We start from the raw sequence: 23,629 nt of genomic DNA on the forward strand, positions 1-23,629 counted from the left end.
ATTCAGCTGGGTGATGAAAGCTCCTTTTAGAGTGAGAAGAGGATGGGAAAGGTATTCTTGAAAAATGCAGAAAATCTAAAGGATAGGTAACCTTCAGCAGACGTTTGGGCATAAATAATGGGTTGGCCAAAAAGTTCATTCTTGTTTTTCCATAAGATGTAACAGACAAACCCGAACGAACTTTTTGGCCAATCCAATTATTTTATGTTAGAATAATTTGACAATAGTTACAAACCAAGATTGTTCAAATTGTTCAACTGCAGCTACGATCAGAGAGAAACAGTAGTAATTTGTTAAATGGCTTTTTAGAGGTTACTTTCTCAAAAGCATGGAAGAGAATGATGAAGTAAAATTAATTCTAATTATACATAATAGAGGAGAAAAGAATAAAGCATATATTTTATATTTATCTATGAACTACATCTAATTTATCCTTAATCAACTTTCAAATAGACAAACTGATTTCTCCTTATTCTGAAAGAGAATTTTCTTGTCCCGATTTAGAAGTCATTTGTTTTAAAATGCAAATTTCGTTAAAAATTTTTTGGGGAGGAATAGAAACAAATTAAAATTCACCCTGTTAATCAGGTAGCCTGACTTTCCCTAGCTATTCTGGGAGCAGATTAATTTGCTAATCTGCAGAAAAAGCCATAACCCAGGACCCTTCTCTCAATACCTGCCACACATCCAATACTGAAGAAGGCCAGCTCGTAAAAAGATTTCAGTTTTCTGTCCAGAAAAAAATAAAACTGAAAAAGGCACGCAAATGTCTTTTAAAAAATCACTTAAAATTCACATTTACTTTATTGTAATGTCTTGATAAACATCAAGAGCTTACAATATTTCATTTTACAATCTTCTCTCTATTATTTAATGATCTGTACTCAAATATTTGATAAGATGCTGTTTACATGAACTCTGTGATTCTTGTGTGGATGTAGGCTACCCCAAAAGGAGTAATCCTTTTATAATAGGGTGAATTATGCTTTTTAACCGCTCTCTACAGTGTGTTTTTGTTGTGTTGTTTTGCTTTCATTCCACCCACTCCCAGTCCAGTACCTAATGAGCTACCCAAATCATTCTTAGAAAAATTGATCTTATTTTTGGAAACTGAGTTTGTTAAACAAAGAGTCAGAGAAAACAAATGTATGTGCATATGTAAATAAAACCAGCACTTTAATGAATAATCATTTCACCTACACTGACAGGCATATAAAATGACCAGGTATCCAAATCTGCCTGAGAATGTGTTAATTATTTAAAGTAACCAACCACAAGACAAAGGGCCCCAAGAAATATCCTGGCCAATGCTGGGGCCAAGATAGCCTATATGCCGTGTTCCCGCTAACGTTCTGGATAGCCATGGCACATGCTTATGCAGTCATGCTACAAAGCGACACCGATAAGTGAGCACGGTCTGTTAGTGGCTTAGAGCCTGTCAGCCAGGCAGACAGGAGTTCTCAGGCCAGGGTCCTAGGAAGCCTGGGACTACCCACCACCTCAGCCCTGCCTACAGACTAGACTCACCGGGGAGTTTTAGGACAAACACAGGCACCTGGACTCCAGCCCAGGCCAAATGAATCAGAATCTTTGGGGGCTGGCATCCAGGGATCAGTACTTTTTCAAAGCTTCCCAGAGGCTTTTACTGTGCAGTCAGGGCTGAGAACCAACTGCTCAAAGAGAATAAGGAAACAGGGTGAGACCTGAGCCAAGAGAGGAGGAGGCTGCACTGACAAGAATGACAAAACCTACCTAGAGTCACTTGGGAGGAGGCAAGTCTAGTTCTACAGGGATTCCCTGCAGTGCACCGAGAAGTAGTGCTAAACATGGCATAAAGGAACAACGGGCACAGTTGAAGCCTTCGACGAATGGTAGCTAGCTATTACATCGTTGCTATTCCTAAAATTATCATTGTGATTCCCAAAAAATATACTATTCCTAAAATTCTTTATTTACTTAAACATTCTTTTTTTTAAACATTCTTTTTATTTAAAAATTGTTTAAATATAGAGAATGGCACAATCCTTTGCATACTCACCACTTACAGCAGTTGATATTACTGAACTGGACTTATCAGTGTTAGAAGAAAATTCTATACGATTCAATGAATTCATATCCACATCTGGCTTACAACCTTCCTGGGTTATTCTGATGGGTAGAGGGAGGAGGGAGAGGTTATCTAGGGGAGCATTCAGGAAAGGGCAGACTTGGGTGGGACACAGTGGTGTTCAGTAAGAAGACACTGAGTGTGGGAAAGGCAGTGTCTGAAGGTGAAAGTCTGACAACTGAACTGTGCTTTGGCTGGCCATGCGCTATATGCCCCTCCTCCCTCAGACCATTACAGTCCTTAATCCCTTGTGAATGCCCCCTTTAGAAAACAGGGCCCAGGAGGGGAAAGAGCCCTACATCCCTCCTACCCCATTAGCTTCCAAGGTGGAAAAGCTCAGTAGGAAACAAGAGCAGATTTCTCAAGATCTGAGTCCTTAAGTAACTACCCAAGGCACTGGAGATTGAGGCAAGATCCCTCTCTTGGAAAACCCTCCTTATCTCTACCCTCTTTTCGGCCTGACTTGACTTAAAGCCAGAGCTGAAATGTAAAGACATTGGACAGTCTAAGTTCATGCCCTAAGGCCACTAATCAGCTTTATGACGTCAAGCCTGTCACCCCACTTCTCCAGCGGTGTCCTCATCTACTAAATGAGGTTTTTAGGATTAGAGGATCCCTGAAGCAGAGCCACTTAAAGTGCCAGTCCAGGGTGAGATAAGGGGCTGGCATCAGAATATAAATCAGCACGCTTCTTCTCTCACCAAGAGAGTATTTCTGTGAGAAAAAAAATAATCAGCTCACCTCGGCAGCGTGCTCAGAGCCGAAGTTGGCTAACGTTCTCTCACAGCCCTGACTCATACAGTCAGGGATTGTGTCAGATAGTTTGAGAAGTGAAAGTTGGCTGACAAACCGCATTTGGAGCAGCACCGCTTTAAAGTATTTTCTGGCTTCTGCTCCACTGTTGCCCCCTCGACCCCTCACCAGCTCTAACTTGAACGGGAAAGTACCTGATAGAGGCTTCTTTTTAACAGCTTTATGAGACATGATTCACATAGCATACAATTCACCCATTTAAGATATACAATTCAGTGTGTGTGTGTGTGTGTGTGTATGTATGTTTTAGTATATTCAGAGTTGTACAACTATCACAATTTTAGAACATTTTCATCACCCCCAAAAGAAACCCCCCACCATTAGCAGTCACCCCACCTCCCTCCGCCCGAGGCAACCACTAATCTTTCTTCCCATCTCTACAGATTTGCCTATTCAGAATATTTCGTACAAATGAAATTACACAATATGTGTGCTTTTGTCTGGCTTCTTTCACTTAGCATAATGTCCTCAAGGTTCATCCATATTGTAGCACGTGTCAGTACTTTATTCCATTTAAAATGCTGAAAAATACTCCATGGCATGGCTGTACTACATTTTATTTATCCATTTGTCCATTAATGGACATCCTGATTCCTTCCATCTTTTGGTTATTATGAATAATGATGCTACAAATATGTGTGTACAAGTTATTGTATGAACATATATTTTCATTTGTCGGGTATATACCTAGGAGTGGAATTGCTGCATCATACGGCAACTCAATTTTAAGTTTTTGAGAAACTGCCAGAGTATTTTCCAAGGTGGCTAGGAGAGTTTTCTGGCTGGGTTTAGGGACATAGAAGTCTGCATGACCCTATATAAACAAAAGGAGAGGGACCCTTGTGTAGCATTCAACAAACTCAGGTTTGGCTGAGTTCTTTGTAGATTATCATTCCTAAACTAAGCTGGAAACATGACAGTTCACAAAGTAGTCATTAATATTAGGGAGTTTGCGGATAACTTGGATTCCTGGATTCCTGGTCTTGAAAACCAATCTGCAGAGAGCAAGAAAAGGCACCATTGGGACTTCCCTGGTGGCTCAGTGGTTAAGACTCCACACACCCAATGCAGGGGGACTGGGTTTGATCCCTGGTCAGGAAACTAGATCCCACATGCATGCTGCAACTAAGAGTTCACATGCCGCCACTAAGGAGATGGTGAGCCAGAACTAGGGAGCCCATGTGCCACAACTAAGGAGCCCGCCTGCCGCAACTAAGACCCAGTGCAACCAAATAAATTAATATTTAAAAAAAAAAGAAAAAAGCACCATCTACTTCGAGGGCTCCAAGAACCCTGCAGGGGTATCTGAGGATCAGTCTACCGAGACTCGGACTCTCTGTCTTCTACAGCTCAGAGCCCCAGAAAGGGCAACATGCAGGCTTCTCATTTCCTAGTGAGCAAGGCTTCTGGCTTCCTCTCAATCCTGCAATGACTAATTGGAAATGAGGACAATGTGGTGGTGGAAATTTTCTACTTTCTTATTCTGCTCTGCAGGAGCCATAGTAATCCCTATAAATTCTAAATATATCACCAACATATTTCAGCAAATCTTTTACTTTTGCATTTCTTCCACTCCTAGAAGAACTGCTTACCCTAAATTCCATTTCACCTTTACTAGCTCTTTTGGGTTAATTTCAGTTAGAATCGGTTCCTTCCTGTTTGATCTTTGCTGATTCATCTTTTGTTCTTTTTTATGCCTACCCTAAGTTCTTACTTACTCTGGGTCTGAGCTACATTAAATCCTTTCTGGAACAAGGTGAGGTATAAATACTCATAGAGTTCCTCTAGTCTGAAACAGTAACTGTTTATAGCTCTAAGGCAGAAAGAAGAAGGACTATCAAGGGATCTAAATATCAAACCTAGCTCTAATAATCAATATTGGCATCTCATTTTTGTGATCCATTAGGTGACAAGAAGTATATATTAAATTATAATTCATTTACTCCCTTTAATTTCTTTTCAAAAACAGTTATTCTAAAAGGATATAATTATAATTATGTTTTAGTCATTTGTTATCCTTATTTTTTCTTAAGTTAGATGGCATTAGCCTTTATGATACAGATTTTTGCTGGAGGTACCAGTTCAACAGAATTCAACCCGATGCACTGTATAAGACACCAGAGATCAAGCTACTCTTATCCTCTCACTTAGAATTCAGTAAATTCTTTAAAAGTAAAAAAAAAAATTTATCTAATTACCATCCCTTTGTAAAATCTCCCAAAGTGTTCTTGGAGATTTTTTAAAAATCTATGCAAGTTTATGGGTAAAAGTTACTGGGTTGCTGCATTCTTTTAAAGTAAATTTCCAATTAACTTTAAATGCTCAGGGTAGAAAGTTTTTCAAGCTTCCTCCTCCTCTTTTTCTCTCCTCCTTCCTATTTGTTGTGTTCTAAGAGTCTATCCTTTGCTCTACCAATGGTTCCTAAGCGATCTCACCCACTCCTGACCTCCTGGTTCCACTGCGTACCAATAATCCATTCCTTTCTTCAGCCTGTATGTCTCTTCTGAGGTCCAGTCTAGTACATCCAACTGTTTATGAAAAATTTCCACCTGGATGACCTAAAAGCACCCTCAATATCTAAAACTGAATTTGTTATTTTGATGACACCAAAAGCTTGTAAATTCTCCTAAGTTTCCTATTTCAGCAAATATTACCTTTCACCGTATTAGCCTTTTACAAGTCAGCAAAACTAGACATGCCAACCTTGACTCCCGTCTCTTCACTTCCCAACATACTATTCTTTCTGCCCCATGAATACCCCTCATTTTTGTTCTCTCCCCTCCCTCCCCCCCCCACCTCTGCGTTCACACTCTGGATAGGTCTTTAATAACTAACTGCCTTCTAACAGATTTCCCAGCCTCCAGCCTCCTTCCCCTCCATCACTTTTCTGCCATGGTTCTCCTTCTAAAACATGACCATGACCAGGTTATTTTATATGTCAATTATACCTCAATAAAACCAAACTTAAAAAAAAAAAAGTCAATGGTTCAATACTAGGTTCCTTGGAATTCTACACATGGCTCTTCAAAATCTGGCCCTACCCTTCTGGGAGAATTCCTATCACTTCCTGAGTAATGAGAGGGAGCACAATATAATGGTCAAGAACATAAGCACATAGTCAGCCTACCTGGGTCTGAATCCTGGCTCTGAATTTCTCAGTGAGAGCAAGTTCTTAACCTATTTGTTCCTCATTTTCTTCATCTGGAAAATGGGGATGATGGTGGCTACACTTACCTAAATCACGGGGTTGTTTCTATTGCTGAACATCGAGTACAAAAAGACATAATGATATATTCTACGGACTCAATAAACATTAGATAAAATGATCATCATTTTTATCCCTCCACAGATAAGTACTTGCTACCACGCTCTTTAATACCTTGCTTTTCATGCTGAGAAAGCTCCTCTATCCCCTCTGCTGGTTCAGTACCATAGCCTTCAAGATCCAACTCAAATTCACCTCCACTGCGATATTCTGCCGCCTCCCCTGGGGCAGTTAGTTACTCCTTCGCTCTATGCTCTGTAGCCTTAGTAAACCTTCCTGTGGTCACACTGTCTTGTGTATATTTTTATGTATCTGACCATCTCCTGCAACTTAAGTTAAAGCTCCTAAGTAAGGGTTAGGGGGCTTCCCTGGTGGCGTAGTGGTTGAGAGTCCGCCTGCTGATGCAGGGGACACGGGTTCGTGCCCCAGTCCGGGAAGATCCCACATGCCGCGGAACAGCTGGGCCCGTGAGACATGGCCGCTGAGCCTGTGCGTCTGGAGCCTGTGCTCCGCAGCGGGAGAGGCCACAACACTGAGAGGCCCGCGTACCGCAAAAAAAAAAAAAAAAAATACTAAGTAAGGGTTAGGGTTGTGTATAATAATGTGTGCACTCCTCACTCTATTGCCTTGTACAGTGCCTGATTTAGTAGGCATACAACACAGCTTTGCTAAATGAACAGATCCTTATCTCTCACTTTATGGAACCGAATGGATTTTACTTTGCAGCATGTCATTTTCTTGAGAGCCTCAGACCATGTCTTCCCCATCTTTGTGTCCTGGAAGCACCTAGAAGGACACACAGCAGACAAGAGCTGCTCAAAAACAATTTGCTTAGTCCAGAGCCAGAGTGACAAGTTCAAATCTTTCCTCTTAGAATACCTACCACCTGTCTACAAGATTCCTAAAGGGCCAGACTAAGTAAGGAAATGTGAACCTTCACCTTCACGAGGCACTTGAGTGAGACCGTAAACACTTTATAACTTTAGCTTCTGAAATCATGTTGATCTTGATCCTCTCCAGGACTTAACTTACTATAAAGGAAAGTGCAAGAGCTCTTTTTTTTCCCCCAAATTCTCATAATGTACCGACACAGTGACATGATTGTAAATTTTTATTGCCATCGACTTAATTATTTATAGTCTTAATATCATTCTCTATCAATGACCCAGAAAAAAAGTTTCTTTCTATTCTGATAGAATTGCCTTTGACCTGTTGAAGTGGTGAGGGACTAACAGTTGAAAAGCTTCAAGAAAATTTCAGTGAGTGTAATATTTCTCATTCCAACTCACAGGTTAACATCAGGTAGAGGGATGATTTTCCAAAAGACGGAAGAATTTCTATCCTAGCAAAAACTTTAGGGGTTAGAGGGAAGAAAAGCTGATTTAGAATAATATTTCCTCCATGTAAACTGTGGCAGGCAAATAGGCATATAACATGCAGTCAGTCCATTTCATGACGACAGTAAATTTCTTAATTAAAAATGTATTACTGTACTGGTTAATTTTTTTTGTACCAGTTAATTTTTAAAGAAAATATGTTTTGCATTAAAAATGATGTAGATAAATATTTATTGATGCTAAAATATGGTAAGTATAAAAGTTAAGTTATAAAATAAAGCCTTAATTTAAAAAATAGAAATATATTACATTTTAAAATTTAAATATAAGATCTGGATGAACATAGACTAAGGGGATTCCCCTGGTCATATAATTATGGGTTTCCTTTTTTTTTCTCATCCATATATTTCCACAATGAACTTGTATTGTTTACATAATAAGCTATCTTAAATAAAAAGGAATATGTTTTTGTTATAAAACTGGAAATGATTCTTTTAAAAATTAAGCTGTTGTGATTAATTTAAATTTACTTACCAAGAGATTCTCCCCTGCCACTCCTCTGTTGTTAAAAACCACACATCTAAAAACCAGGAAAGTAATTTTTGTTATTTTTACACATGATTCTTACAATATAATATAAAAATCATCTTATTGGCACTGTTTTAGAGCACTGAAAGTTTCTTAAAAATCTGTTCCAAAGAAATGAGGATGCTTGATAATTTCATTAAATGCACTAAAATACATTTCTAGTTCTCTAAATTCACCATGTGGATCCAAACCAGAAAACTGTGTATCAAAGTGATGTTAAATTTTCCTACCAAAAGCAGAACTTTTACAACTACTTCCTATGTATGTGTAGGCCTCCAATAAGTATTATTAAAACAATTCTGAATACAAGTCAAACTTAAATGTTTTTGCCTCAAATTAAAAAAAATATGTCCTCTACCTATTCTATTTGCAACATTAATAAGCATCTATTCCTATCCTGAGAAACAGCTCTTGTTCCCTCAAGGCTCGGCAAACACAGACACTGGAATTTTACCTGCGGTGAAAACATCACTACAGGTAGAGCTGCAAGGAGCATGGCATCTGGGTTGGAAGGTTGGCCCCCACTATGCTACTGCTTGGTGTTCAGCTGACCTAGGGGAGGAAAGACTAGCTGTGTGTCCTATAATGCTGTTTGCCTCTCCTAGGTCAATGGTCGTATGTAAAGGGCTTTAGAGCAGTGCTGGCTCACAGTAAGTACACAACGACAGTTAGCTAATTAGTAGCAATGGTAGTTGCAGCACAATGCTAACCTTTACACAGTCATTCTGCGCTGACAAAACTTTCCGTCAACCATAATCCCGGATATGTATTTTTGCCATCTTCAAACAAAATCCTGGCTTGTGTCTGCATGGGTTCTCTTTGATTTAGTGAATCTATATTCATGTCAATTAAAATTCATTTTGTTTTGTCTATCTACTTAGCTAATCAATCAAGACCATTTAAGGTTCTAATTTAACCCCTCCCCTTTTTGTATTTAAAGCATTTATTATCTTTATTTTCATGATGTATTTAACACAGAAGAAATAAATACAAAAAGCCTATAATTAAGAATATATGTGACAGGGCTTCCGTGGTGGCGCAGTGGTTAAGAATCCACCTGCCAATGTAGAGGACACAGGTTCGAGCCCTGGTCCGGGAAGATCCCATATGCCGTGGAGCAACTAAGCCCGCGAGCCACAACTACTGAAGCCCGCATGCCACAACTACTGAACCCCGTGCACCTAGAGCCCATGCTCCACAAGAGAAGCCGCCGCAATGAAAAGCCCTCACACCGCAACGAAGAGTAGCCCCCGCTCGCCGCAACTAGAGAAAGCCAGTGCACAGCAACAAAGACCCAACACAGCCCCCCAACCAAAATTTAATTAATTAATTAAATCTATTTTAAAAAAAGAAGAAAAATGTTCTAATATCTCAGAAATCTGATTTGAGAAAAGGCTAGAAATATTATATTTTATTGACTAGTCAGAGAAAGATTTTAAATATACTATAAAAACATGCAGAAAAGTTAGGTAGGGTCAGTTAGTCTTTAATCTTTTCTTGCTAAAAAGAATGGCAAGACAGACAGCCACTTGTATTTACTTGCATAAGCTCCTAAGTAACACAGGAATCAGGGCTAAAGTTAGTTGTGACCTTGAACCTCGAAGCTTCCCGTCATTCAGAAAAGAACCACTTTCAAAGTGCAAACACTACATAAGGATAAAAATGGCTTCTGGGGCAAGATGCCATCATGTGACTGCCCCTGAGAGAAGGGAACAGAATTAGTGAGGGGAAAGAAAACGATGATCTGCAAACTCAGGAAAAAGCAGCCTATACATCTGGGATTTTCTTCCAAATTACAGACTGGGGTGTTTGTAACTTTCCTTTAGGCAACTTTGAAAAGTGGATCACAGCTCTGCTATCTCTTGCTAGAGGAGAAACTGTACTGAAGTCTCCATAGGTCTTTGTTTCTGACAATGTTCAATCAGTAACTGTCATCACTGTATATACCTCTAGCCTTGGGAATGAGGTAGAGAAAAAAGGGAGGATGAAGCAGAGAGCAGCTACGGAGGGAGGCAGAATGACGGCTGCCCTTTGGTCCCTTTCTCCCACTCCAGTTAGTGACAAGCAATTAGCTGGTTTCGTTTAACCCCTTTTCTGCCTGACCGTCATCAGGGGACACTTGACACTTCAGTAAAATGAAAAGAGCAGGCTGTGAAACACCTACTATTCCTAAGACATTTGATAAGACCCTCTTAACTTTGTAACAGCTCTCTCCAAATAAGTTTTACAGTTTCTCCCAAACAATTTTAAAGGGTATGTCTAGGAGGGAAATTTTTCTGCAAAATTTATTTTTCCTACATATTTTAACTATTTAAATTTTCCTCTCAAAACAGGGAAAATATAAATAAAGAGAAGAAATACTAAATAAAAATCTGATATTGAGAACTTTCTATGACAACAGAACACATTAATTAGGAAAGCAGATGATTTTCACTTAATGAAGGTTAAATAAGAGGCAGAGAGCTACCCACAGCGCAGGATTTCTCAACCTTGGGCACTACGGACATTTTGGATCAAATACTTCTTTGCAGTAGGGCTGTTGAGAACCACTTGGTTGAGAACCACTGTTACAGTGAAATGGGACAGATAGCCTTGAGTCTGCTCAAGCCCAGTGATCTACCAGAATAAAGGGATTTTATCATACAACTTTTTTTTTTTTTTTTTTTTTTTTTTTTTTTTTTTTTTTTTTTTTGCGGTATGCGGGCCTCTCACTGTTGTGGCCTCCCCCGTTGCGGAGCACAGGCTCCGGATGCGCAGGCTCCGGACGCGCAGGCTCAGCGGCCATGGCTCACGGGCCCAGCCGCTCCGCGGCATATGGGATCCTCCCAGACCGGGGCACGAACCCGTATCCCCTGCATCGGCAGGCGGACTCTCAACCACTTGCGCCACCAGGGAGGCCCTATCATACAACTTTAAATATTTTCCAGTTCGAAGATTCCACAAGTCTTTGAGTCTATGAATAGAAATAATAATCAGCAAAGGATGGAGTGAGAGGAATATTCAGAGATCACTATGCTGATTTTAGATAATAATAACAGATAATACTTATTAGTGCTTACTACATGCCAGATTGTCTTCTAGGCATTTTACATGAATATTAATATTGGAATGACTCATTCATTCAAAAATTTATTAAACAGACTAGTTACTGAATTAAAGATTGAGTTAGTGCTTGTAGGAGAAAAACAAAATAAAAATATAAGGTTCCCGGCCTCAAGAAGAGTATAATCTAATTAGGTTGAAAAGAAATGCATTATACTTTCAGATGAGTGACCACAACAAAAGTGATATCACAAGGCAGTATGTGATTCAATGTCCAATGAGTGGTATAGATAATAAAGCCTTATGAGGTTAGGATGGGCAAAATTCATTAGGAAAGGATTCATGAAAAAGGCAGATAGATCTTATGCTGAGACTCAGAAAATGGTAAAGATTTCAGCAGAAGGAAAATGTGAGATATAATATGGGCTGAAGGGAGCAATGTGAGCAAAGATATAAGGTAGGAATGTATAAAAGTTTCTGAGGGATGAGAAAATAGATCATTTTAGCTGAAACATGACTACATAGTAGGATAACGATAGAAAATAAAGATGGAAAAATAGGTTAGCATCAAAATAGGCATAGGGTTCAGAATGACAGATTAAGAAAAGATGACAAGGAAGTTCTGCTTCCAGAAATGTCATGGTAGCTCCTTCTGGGCCAACCCTTCCATAGAATAAAAAATAAGTGCTTGCTAAATTATAAAGGCGACAGAGAACAACCAAAGCAGGCAGAAACTAAATGGGAGTTGACACTTGGAAGAAAAAAATGGCATTGGGTGAGTTTCTTTTCACAGCTTTTTGCCTGAGGGGAGGCACCAGCTGGTATTACTCAGTAATCAATAAAGGTCAAATAGAAATGTTCAATCTCATGGGCTTGAAAACCAGAAAACAGAGTTTGATGCAACTATAAAAGTTAGAGAAAGGGGGAAATATCAGAAAAGAGAGCGAAACAGAGGCAGAGTCCTAAATTCTGGATTAAAAAAATGGGCAAAAAGTCTGGCCGAGCCTTCTGTGATGTAGACTCTAAGCAGTCCATTTAAGGATAAAAAACTGAACAGAGATTTCAGCTGCTGTCTACTACAGAGGGGACAGAGATTGAATTTGAGTTTATCCAAATTGTCTGCCTGATAAACAAAAATCAGTCATTAGAAAATATATAGAAACTCTTTTTAAAAAATATAACAGAATTCAGAGTCTCTACAATGGATCATTCAAACTGTCCAGAACAAAATCTAAAATTACTAGACCATGAAGAAACAGAAAAACATAACCCATACACAAGAGATAAGATAATCAATGTAACTGATCCTGAGACAGTCCAGGTGTTAGAATTAATAGGTGAGGATTTAAAGCAGCTATTATAACTATACTCAAGGACACAGAAGAAAATAAGCTTGTAGTGAATTTTTTTTTAAAAAAGGAAATAGCAGCAGAGGAATAAAACCTATCAAAAATGGAAAATCTAGATTAAAAAAATACAATATCTGAAATAAAAAGTTCAGATTTGAACTAAATTTGATTTAACTAAAACTAAATTTGATTGAACTAAAAACTAATTAAAAGGCAGAAATTGTCAGACTGGATAAAACCCTCAGGACCCAACTATATGCTGTCTACAAGCAATACACTTTAAATATAAACACAGATATTTTGAAAGATAACATATAAAAAAAGATATATCACATAAACGGTAAGCATAAGAAGTCTGGAGTGGCTACAGTAACATCAGATTGATATCACAACCAGAGATAAAGAAGGATATTTCATAATGACATAAGAGTTCATTCATAGGAAGATTAACAATCATCAATGTATATGTGAGTAATAACAGAGTTTCCAAATACACGAAGCAAAAATGGACAGAATTAAATGGAATCATAGAAAATCCACAATCATAGTTGATTTTAACATCTTTCCATCAATGAGACAAAAAAATTAATAAAGGTATAAAGTGTATCAATAACACTATCAACTGTCTTAACCTAATTTACATTTATATAACACTACATCCAACAGCATAATACACATTCTTTTTAAAAAATGATAATACCTGAACATTTCCAACCTCACTAAGGTCATAAAGGCATTATGACAGATAAACATAATTCATGTACCTTCTTCTAGAATATGAAGCATCAGAAATCAAACACATAGTTAACAAGAATATATTATTGACTGTATTAATACCCAACTCCTGATTATCACATGGTAATGGAGAACACTGAAAGTTACATTCATAATTCAAGAACCTCATTCTCTCATCCTCTTGTTTCAACTCTCTCCCTATAAAATCTATTCCCTGAGTAGGAAACATGACTTATTTGCCTGTCCTGTCTTGAATTTTCCTCATAAAACTGAGTCCTATGATATTACAGGTCTACATTATCCTGATAGGCAACAATCATGGGATTTGAGGAGCTAGTTGTTCCCAAGTTAGGAGCCTGAGACAACTAAGGGTGTAAAAAAGTAGTAAAGGAGACTTTTCAAAAATGACCAATTTTTCAAATAGCCTAACAGAAATCATACATTTTTCTGCAGCAAGGCTGTACAGGTGAACCTTAACCCTGTCACACACTGTCTAATTTTGGTGAAATTACTAACACTGTAGTTCTGTTTTTGGTTGGTAAAATGGGGATAATAATTCATATCTTGGAATTGAGTACATATTAAATAAGATAACCTATGTATTACACCTAATATGGGGCCTATCATGCGACAGGCACTCAACTAAGCTAAATTTAATTACAGTAAACAAAAATGGCAATTCTAATTATTTTTTGCTGATCATAAGCTCTAAGTGGCCCTATGAATTTAAAGCAAAGAAAGACCAACAAGTTAATATTTAATTAAATGCAATTTATTAGGCATAATATTTCAAAACCAGTGGCCACAAGGGGAAAAGGAGTCAAAGTTACCTTTGATGTGAGGAAGCTAAAAACCTTATTGTACAATTAACATCAAGGGTTCTCTTTTAGCAATCTCTTAAAACATTTTACTGGAATCTTTTTTTTCCCATTAGCTCTCTCATTTTCCCTAACATTTACTCAGCTGCTTTCTGACGTTCTCATATTTTATCTTACTTATTTGAATTCTAGCTAGGTCTCTTTGGTATTTCTGTACCTTCTGTTAACTTAAGACCCAGTTGAACTAACCTACAGAAAACCCTATTTAAGAACAAAAGTGTTCTACACTAATTATATGAACTAATAGGAATTATTCCAGTGTCACAGATCACTGCTGGCAACTTTATTTCCCAAAACCGAGTCAGAGACATGTATGTGTTCCAGGATGCAGATTGCAGCGGCCGCTCCATCTTAGCAAGGCATTACCCTCCTTCTCCCTGTTCCACCCGCTGCCTGGCCAGGCACACTGCTATCTCTGGGCCCTCCTGGGATGGTTTCTTACCTGGTAATAGGGCTGAGACAGTAAGTACCTCATTTCCATCTGACCAGACTAAAAGAGCAAGGCTCTTTTCTAAGCCAGACAATGGCCTGACTCACTCCTTTAACTTTCATAGCTTAATACTTCAAAAAATGTTCATCGTGGGCTAAGGTTCTTCATATACATTACATGCAATCCTTATAACCCTATGAAGTATAGGTATCTGTACAGATGAGAAAATTGAGGCACAGAGTGACTAAATAATTCATCCCTGGATACACAGGTAGTATGTGACACAGTTGGGACCTGAATGCAGGCAGATCTGACTCAGTGATCCACTTAACTAGCTCACTACGCTGCCCTGTGCTGTCTAAACTAGTGAAATTAAAGTCTCTTTTTCCAAAGAGGATGGGTGCTCTGAACATAGGGTACCCGTTGAGTGCATGCCAGCTCTGATAAAAAGAGCTTTGTCCCTGAAAGTTTGTTAATTAAGGTATCATTTTATAGTGGAACATCCAGCAGCTCTATTCCCTAGAGAATAGGATCACTTGTCGGTATCCACCATAACTTTTTCCAGAAATGCCATTAAATAAGCTAAGTTCTTCATTCAGTGCTTTCTAACATTTAGCATTATTTCATCTACCCAGCCTCATGAATAATCAGTTAACTGACTCATTCTCAAAACTTTAAAAATCAAATTATTTTAACAACAAATGATAAAAATACTTTGAGATAAAAACATTCTGGTGTTAATTTTAAATGACATCTTATCTAAGATACTGCTTTTAGATTGGAGAGTAGTCAAAACTTGTCTTTTTGTTTCACTGCCTGATTTTCCGTGGTTCAACCTCCCCTTCCTTCCTCCCTCAGGAAGAGTCTTTGGATGACCCTCCAATGTACTCCTAATGCTTCAGGAAATGCTAAACGTCACCTAAAGCTTAGTCTCCACTGGTGCTACTTCCTCTAAATAAAAAATGTGACACATATATATGGAATTTAAGGGAAAAAAATGTCATGAAGAACCTAGGGGTAAAACAGGAATGAAGACACAGACCTACTTGAGAACAGACTTGAGGATATGGGGAGGGGGAAGGGTAAGCTGTGACAAAACGAGAGAGAGGCATGGACATATATACACTACCAAACATAAGGTAGATAGCTAGTGGGAAGCAGCCGCGTAGCACAGGGAGATCAGCTCGGTGCTTGGTGACCGCCTGGAGGGGTGGGATAGGGAGGGTGGGAGGGAGGGAGACGCAAGAGGGAAGGGATGTGGGAACAGATGTATATGTATGACTGATTCACTTTGTTATAAAGCAGAAACTAATAAAAAAAAATGTGTAGGCCCAAACTCCAAACTGGAAAGGGATGAAACATTTAAAAGTAGTCAAATTTTAACCTCTTTAAAATCATCTCCCACTTCAAATCTCTCAGAAAGATAAATTATGGACAATGGCATCCTTGCTACCAATAGTGGGCTCTGCAGTGAAGGATAGGAGATCTTGATCCTATCAAACCACAGAAGAAAATCAGTGCTTTCTGTAAGTATTTTTTTAAAATGTGGCAAGAAGGAAATTTCTTGAAACATAAGCCTACAATCTTGATAATTCCTCAGTTGATCCCTTTGCCCTCTTCTGCTGTTTCTCTCCTTTCTCTGTGAAAACTTAACAAATGTGTGACCCAGGAATTCCCTGGAGGTCCAGTGGTAAGGACTCTCTCTGCATTTCCACTTTAGGAGGCCCGGGTTCCAACCCTGGTCAGGGAACTAAGATCCCGCAAGCTGTGCAGCCAAAAAACAAAACAAAACAAACAAACAAACAAAAGATGTGTGACCCACTCCTGCTCTTGTCTCCTGAGGTCATCTTTGCCGCAGCAGTTGGGCTTCCTTCCTCCAGCTCTAATGAATCTTCTCAAATTGTGCTTTATCCACCCTCATTCTCCTTGCCCTTTCGGTTGCATCTGACCCTGCTGACCTATCTCTTCTCTCTATAAAATGTCTCGCTTGCTTCTGATAGTCCAGAATCCTGGCATTTGCAACACTCTGACCAGTCAGTGCTAGAGACTGTCAGTTATCTCCCAATATCCACCCTCCCCTTTTTTTCCTCAGTAACAGAATCCCCCAATTTCAGTTGGGTACATGGCTGCCCAAAATAAAGATTTACTTCCAAACCTCCCTTCCAGCTAAGGAAGAACAGGCCCAGGTGACAAAAGCAAAAATGGTATGCATACTTGCTGGAAAGCATCCTTAAAGGGAGATGCTGAATTCTCTAGTTTCCCTTTTTTCTCTTTCTTGGGTGCTGGAATGCAGATGTGATAGCTGGAGCTGAAGCAGCCACAGGTTATTAAGCAACATGATAAAAGAAACTTAGTTTTCTGACACTATAGAGTCCCGATCTACCTTCTTGGATTTTCATGTGAGAGAGAAATAAACTTGTATTTTGTTTAAGTCACCGTTATTTTGAGTTTTCTGTCACTTGTTGCCAATTCTGGTCCTATCTAATGCATTTCTTCCCTACTACTGAATACTCTTTGTCACTTCCACTAGACTGTGCAAATGCTCTTTGGGAATATAGGTTCTGATACTGTACTTTACTATACCAAAATACTTAATGACTGACCTAGATTTCAATGAGCTTATTAGTACATAATTCTGGATGGGTCACTCTTTTTTAATAGTAGTTGGGGGTGGAATAAAATAGTAGATGAAGGCTCTCAGTAAAAGAGGTCAGAGTAAAAGATGATTAAGATGCTCTCAGAGTTACTGTTTTTCTCCCTGACTTTAGTTGAAATGCTGTAACTTAATTCAGAGAATCAATAAAAGATTTAAGAAAATAGGATATTATCCTGGTATACAAAATAATATCTATTCGGCTATATTACTGAATAGAATTTTTTAAAAAGTAATCTTGAAGAAATGGATGAGATTTCTAACTACTTTATCAATCAAATGGGTGTAACTTATTAGAGGGAATGACTTTTTCTCCAGTCCTCTGGTTTCTATGAGGGCTTCTCTCTAAATGCACTCCTGGCCTCCTGGCCTTTCTTACTTCACTTGCCCTCCAGGAGATGAAGGACTTACCTGATTGATACAAGTTTGAAGAATGACTGGGTCATCTGGCTCAGCAAATTCTCTTCTCCTCTCAGGGGCAAGTTCATTCAGGGAAGTACATAATGTACTCTGCGAATGAAGGCAGCCCAAGTATTCCCCATTCAACTCCATTTACTTTTGACTTCTTAACCTTTACTCACAATTACCTTAAATGAACCTTAGCTTAGTTTCCTTTCATTATTAATTTTGAATTAGTGGACCTTAACAGAAAAGTTTTGTGTTGTGTCTTTGTTAGTTTTTAGGTACAGGAAAAAAAATTTACTTAACAGTAACAACAGTAAACCCTTATGTTTCATTTGTCCATATGCCAGGAGTTAGGTTTTCTCTCAAGTCTAAATCATATCTCACAAGTAAAGCATCAATGGTTCCCTGTTGAACTGACAGAATCCATGACCCTCTCTACATACTCAAACTGCACATAAGATAGTAACTGGGGCCTGAAGGCAAGTGCACCCTCACGATATTGGGCTGCTAGCGCTGCCTATGCAGTTCTACTGTATAAGAGACATTAACATAATATCAAAGCATTCCTGCAAGGAAACTAGATGTTTCCCAAGAGGTAGGTTTACTCATACTTGCTCTTTAAACTATAAAAAAATGTTCTACTTTGCTCAGGGAACAGAAAGTCTAGGAAGGAAGATAAAACATTTCTAAAGACCCATTTTGTTCAAGGCATGAAACCAAACACTTCACACATTCTAATTCGTTTAAACTCTGTAGTGAGAAGCTACATTGGGGAAGTTAAAAATTAGTTGCCCAGGGTCACTCAGTAAGTGGCAGTTCCAACATTTGAACCCAGACCTGGCTCTAAAGCCCATGCACATTCCCCCATATTACACAGTCTTCCCCAAGCTCTGTTACCTACTGGATCCCATGAAAGGCTATCAGTGACTTAGATCTGTTTTGCAACCTAAGGACTCCACACAGCCTTGTGCCAAAGTTCCAGATCCATTTTTTTCATCAGTGGTCTTGGAAACTACCTAGCTGTCTGCGGTAGATTGTAAACACATTTATTTAATAGCCCTTCCTCTCAAGAGGTGGAGTCTAACTTCCTACCCTCTGACTCAAGGGTGCACACATGACCTGACTACAACATGGCAGAAGCAACACTGTGAGAGTTCTCAGCTTGGGCCTGAAGAAGCCTTGCAGCTGTCACTTTTGCACTCTCGGAACACTGTGCCACCCAGTGAACTTGGGGTGAGTCTGATGGTGGATGAGAGACCACGTGGAGCTGAGATGAGTCATCCCTGCTGATGGCTCCCAAGCCCAGAGTTGTCCAGGCTGCTGACCACAAATGCACAAGTGATCCTGGCCAAGACCAGAAGAACCACCCGGCTGAGCTCAGCCCAAATTGCTGGCCCGCAGATTTTGAGAAGAAATGTTGTTTTTAGCCACTAAGTTTGGGGAGAGTTTGTTATACAACAAAAGCTAACCCTCTCCAACCTAGATTCAGAGATTCCTTGCAGTTAAAAACAAATGAGGATAGGTCCAAAGGCCACTGAAAATTTTACTGGTCATTGCTTACTCATGCATTCTGCTACCTTCAAGCCCAGTGTGATTCAGCGTTAGAGTTCCCTAAACCCAAATAAGCTGGGTCTTCAAGCAGCTGACAGTGATCTGGTCCAGCCTTACACTCTCATAGGCTCCTTATGGTAAGGATAATTTCCCATAACTCTTTGTATCTCCTCACAGTACCCAGCGTAGAGCCTTCCTTCTATCATACATCCTCAATAAAATTTCTGAATCAGTAGAAGAGATTTTAACCCTTAGGGAAGCTAGAACCTTCCTACAGCTTTGAAGCACAGTGTAACAGTAGCCATGGTAATAAAATTTGGCAACTTTTACAAGTAATGGAAAAAAGCCATGCATACTGGTAACTCTAGAGCTTATGAGATTCAGTCCTTGAGTTTCAACTACATTGTGTTTTTTTTTTTTTTTTTTATTGAAGTATAATTGATTTACAATGTTGTGCTAATTTCGGCAAGTGACTCAGTTATACACATATATACATTCTTTTTTTAAAATATTCTTTTCCATTATGGTTTATCCCGGGAGATTGGATATAGTTCCCTGTGCTCTACAGTAGGACCTTGTTGTTTATCCATTCTGAATGTAATAGCTTGCATCTACTAACCCCAAACTCCCAGTCCATTCCTCCCCTCCCCCGTCAACTACATTGTTTTAAAAAGCACTTTCTAAGTCTTGGGAGACAGTTCAGGCAAAGTATAGAATCAGCAATTTAAATATGTACAAAAGGCTTTATAATCTGTATTTTCTGAGCATGACTAAGTTTTAGCAAAAACTTGGAATCAAGCCTCATATCTAACTGAATGGTGCTTAAACATTGTATCCAATGATATCCAATGATAAATTCCTGCTATTGCTTATAGTGCAAATTTAATTGGAACCATAATTCTGGAACACCATATCAAGGCTTTCAAGAGACTGTCACCTCATGAACAAAACAGACTTTATCTGTAAAAGATCAGAGTTAACTTGTTAAAATTGAATTAGCTATTATGGCATTTTCTTCTTTATATCAAAATGTTTTTATTAATATAAAGTCAACACCAGTTTTTCACAAAACAAGTGTTTTGAGTTTAAGAAAAGATACAACTTGACTTTAAATGCAACTCAGAGTGTTCCACTACAATAATTACCATTGGCTAAAAAAGACTGAGGCTCAAAAAAGCAGTACCTTTCACAATGAATCTGCTTTAAAATTTTAGAACTGAACCAGAAACTTAAAGTTGCTAAGTTGCTTGCAAAAATTAAATAGTATCTGGTGACTGAGTTGAATAATGATTATTTTAAAATGCTGTGCCATCATTAACTGTACCCTAGCCATGTGCACCTGCAAACTCAGGTGGACAGAAAAGGCACAGATCACCTTTGGAAAAATAAGGAAGACCTACAAGCTGATTCTGAATATTTTTTACACTTGGGATCTGAGCCGATGAGGCAAGATTAGTGGATCCAGGGCCCAAATGTGGAGTATGACATGAGGGACATTGTGCAGTCTCTCAGGGGTTTGTAATTGCTATTCTCCTAGCAATCCCTTCACTGTGGCCTACTGCTTCTTAGCCCTGGGTCCTATGTCAATTCCTAAGTGATTCTAATTTCATGCATTCATTCAACCAAAATCTGCTGAGTGCCTAAGTGCTATTTCCTGTGCAATGATTCAGTTATGCATTTTCCTGAAAAAAGAGGGAAAGGAGGAAGCAGGGAAAAATAATAATTTAGGGGATTGCATAATCCACGCAAGAAATAAGTATTTCGGAAACAAACATGCAGACATATTTAAGCTTCATTTAGAATGAATTAAGTGAAAAACAGAAGAAATCTTTCACTGGTACCTGTATCCCAATTCTTCACTAAGGTGAATCATGTGAAGGATATATGATTCCTTGCTTGTTCCAGTGAGGCCAGGCAACAATAAGATAGTAGGTCTGGTGCTGGCATCCATATAACACTTACTGTTATCATCATCAAACCAGTCCAGTGAAATCTGTCCTCCATCTGCAGTTTTAATAAGTTCACTGAAAGAAATAACACAAAAGACATACATACACTTTTAGTGTTTCAAGTCATGTCTTAATATTAGTTCCTAATTCTCTCTCTCTTTCTCTCTCTGTATATATATATATGCCATTACTTGGTCCTCTCAAAATAACTTCTTTCCAGCATCCACTAACACACACGTCACTTTCTTTCATCACATGAATGTCATGAAATTAGTATCATAAAGTATTTCCAGCAAGATCAGTAAAAGATAGTATGTACAAATGGGCTTCAAACTACTTCAAATATTTATCTTAATCATTTCCTCATTACTCTGAAATACCCAGCATTTAACCCCTATTTGACTGAGGTCACCCAAATAATTCAACAGAGAATCTTGAATAAGTAAACTGCTGATCTGATCACCGCTCTAGCCGTTTGACTCAATAACGCAGTCTCCTCACAGAGCATATTACAAAATTTGCTTCTTAAACATTTCAAAGTACTTCTCACATAGTATCTACGAACTTGAAGAATTTTCCCAAACGAATAGTGCAAGTTCCAGGTAACAAAAGAAACTCCAGAAGGACTAGATGACTCAGTAAAATAAATAATAGGCACCATTTAAATCTCCTGGTTACTGATATAGTCTGGACCATATCTTTAACACCTCAAGGACATTATCCACAAGAACCCATTTGCTTATCAATATGAAGTCCTTTTACTTGGGTCCATCACAGAAAATCCACATTAATTGGCATCCTTCTCACCCCCACCGCCAGCTCAATGCATATCATCAAAGGATCTAGGTCCTCAGGGACAGAGGCATGACAAACTGGAAAAAGAGTAACCCCCAAACACTTCTCTTATCTTAGAAAATAAACCATTTACATCAGAGCACCTCCCCGCAACAGTGGTGAAAGGTAACACCTGAATATTTTCCTGCAGCTGCGTGTGTCTGTGGCAGACGTGCCTTCCACCTTCATTCCCCCTTGCTTTTCTATATACTTAACTAAACCGGAGGTTGTATTAACCGAAAACTGGGAGTATGCAAAACACTGTGATTTTGAAGAAATGACTGAAAATGGAACTTTACTTACTTTCTATACTTCACCGGAGGCTTGGAAGTGATGAAAGGTCTCAGCAGTGTCTGTCCTCGACTCTCCCAGCACCAGACCGTCGGGTAGTACGTTTCTGTCACCACAGGACAGTGGTCCTGAAGGAAGCGGCTGAAACTCTCACCCCCTGTCACTAACTGGGGCTTCTGTGGGGAAAGCCAGTATCAGTGAAGTGTCCAGAACAAAGTTTCTGCCAACTGTAAACCAGAAACAAGCGCAAACTCGTCCCTAGCGCGAGATCCGTCTGATTACATATCCTGGAAGCCTGATGCAAATAATTCAAACACAACGAACTTAACAGTGGTTTATTAAACCCTTCTAGGGAATGGAGAGTGTTGACACACGGGAGTCATCCTCAGAAGTGCTAGAGCATCGCGGAGCTGCTTTACCAGGTTAGCGAATGGTGACAGGGCAGTGCCGCCCGCGCCGAGGTCAGCAGGGTCCCGCGCGCTCAGAGGGCGTCCATCAGATGCCGGGGAAAGGGCCCCCCGGACGGCCCCAGACACTCGCCCCAGACAGCGGCACCTCCGGCTTCGCCTGCTGCTGTCACTCCCGGCAGAGCTGCCCGCGGCCCTGCGCCCGGCGCCCGCGCCATCCCCCGGCTCACCTTGGCAATGCTGCTCATGTAGTAGCAGGCGTAAGCGAAGCTGAAGCCCAGGATCAGGGATAAGCCCACTCCCGAACCGAAGAAACCGATCCGGACTTGATGCTCCAGGTAGAGCGAGAGCTCCCGGGAGAGCATCCGCAGGTCCATGGCTAAGCGCTGCATGGCCCGGGGACCGCGGCGCGCGGGTGCTGCGGCTGGAGGCCAGCTAGCGGGCAAGGAGCGAAAGCGGGCGCAGCGGCGCCGCCGCGGAGCCTTGACCAGAGCGTCTCCGGCCGGACTGAGCCGGGCTTCCGCCAACGGGCGCGGCCCAGTGGCCCCGGGAGGCATAGCCCGGCACGCCGTACTCCGCCGGCTCCGCCCCGGCTTCCCCCGGTCCGCCCCCCACCGCCTGCCACTCAGGAACCTTCTGTGGCGCGTTTCCAAGCTTGGCCCCCGAGACGGCGGACGGCGTTCTCTCGGCCGGGTCACAGTCAGCCTGAGTGAACCCCCAGAGTTGGGAGAGAACGGGTGCCATTTCGGAGAAGGAAATGGGCCTGGCAGCACGCGTTCATGCCCCGGGGCGGGCACCTGCCCCAGTGTCCTTGAACGATTCCGCAAGGGTCTTGGTTAATCCTTCCGGTAAACTAGCAGGTTTAGGGTGCCCAGGAAGTGTACGCTGCAGTTGTAAGATTTGGGGAGTTAATGTCAAAGATATGTTAGGAGGATGCGCTATGTAGTGAAAAAAAATCCTACATCCCCCAGGAAGTTGTGTTGCCCCCAAGACTA

The 23,629-nt window shown here is 40.1% G+C and overlaps 1 protein-coding gene across 1 annotated transcript in view; it reads right to left on the minus strand.

Annotated features, from left to right (window-relative positions):
* Positions 1–23,128, minus strand: part of ABHD3 (abhydrolase domain containing 3, phospholipase) — a 38,221-nt gene extending 15,093 nt beyond the window's left edge. The window contains exons 1-4 of the mRNA XM_060119068.1: positions 22,865–23,128; positions 22,240–22,403; positions 20,995–21,177; positions 8,057–8,102 (exon numbers count right to left, since the gene is read on the minus strand). Coding sequence (XP_059975051.1) covers positions 8,057–8,102; positions 20,995–21,177; positions 22,240–22,403; positions 22,865–23,026 — 555 coding nt within the window. The 5' untranslated portion in view covers positions 23,027–23,128. The remainder of the gene's footprint in view (positions 1–8,056; positions 8,103–20,994; positions 21,178–22,239; positions 22,404–22,864) is intronic.
* Positions 23,129–23,629: the final 501 nt, after the last annotated feature.

The sequence above is a fragment of the Mesoplodon densirostris genome, chromosome 15 (genome assembly GCF_025265405.1).
Source record: "Mesoplodon densirostris isolate mMesDen1 chromosome 15, mMesDen1 primary haplotype, whole genome shotgun sequence".
Lineage (NCBI taxonomy): Eukaryota > Metazoa > Chordata > Mammalia > Artiodactyla > Ziphiidae > Mesoplodon > Mesoplodon densirostris.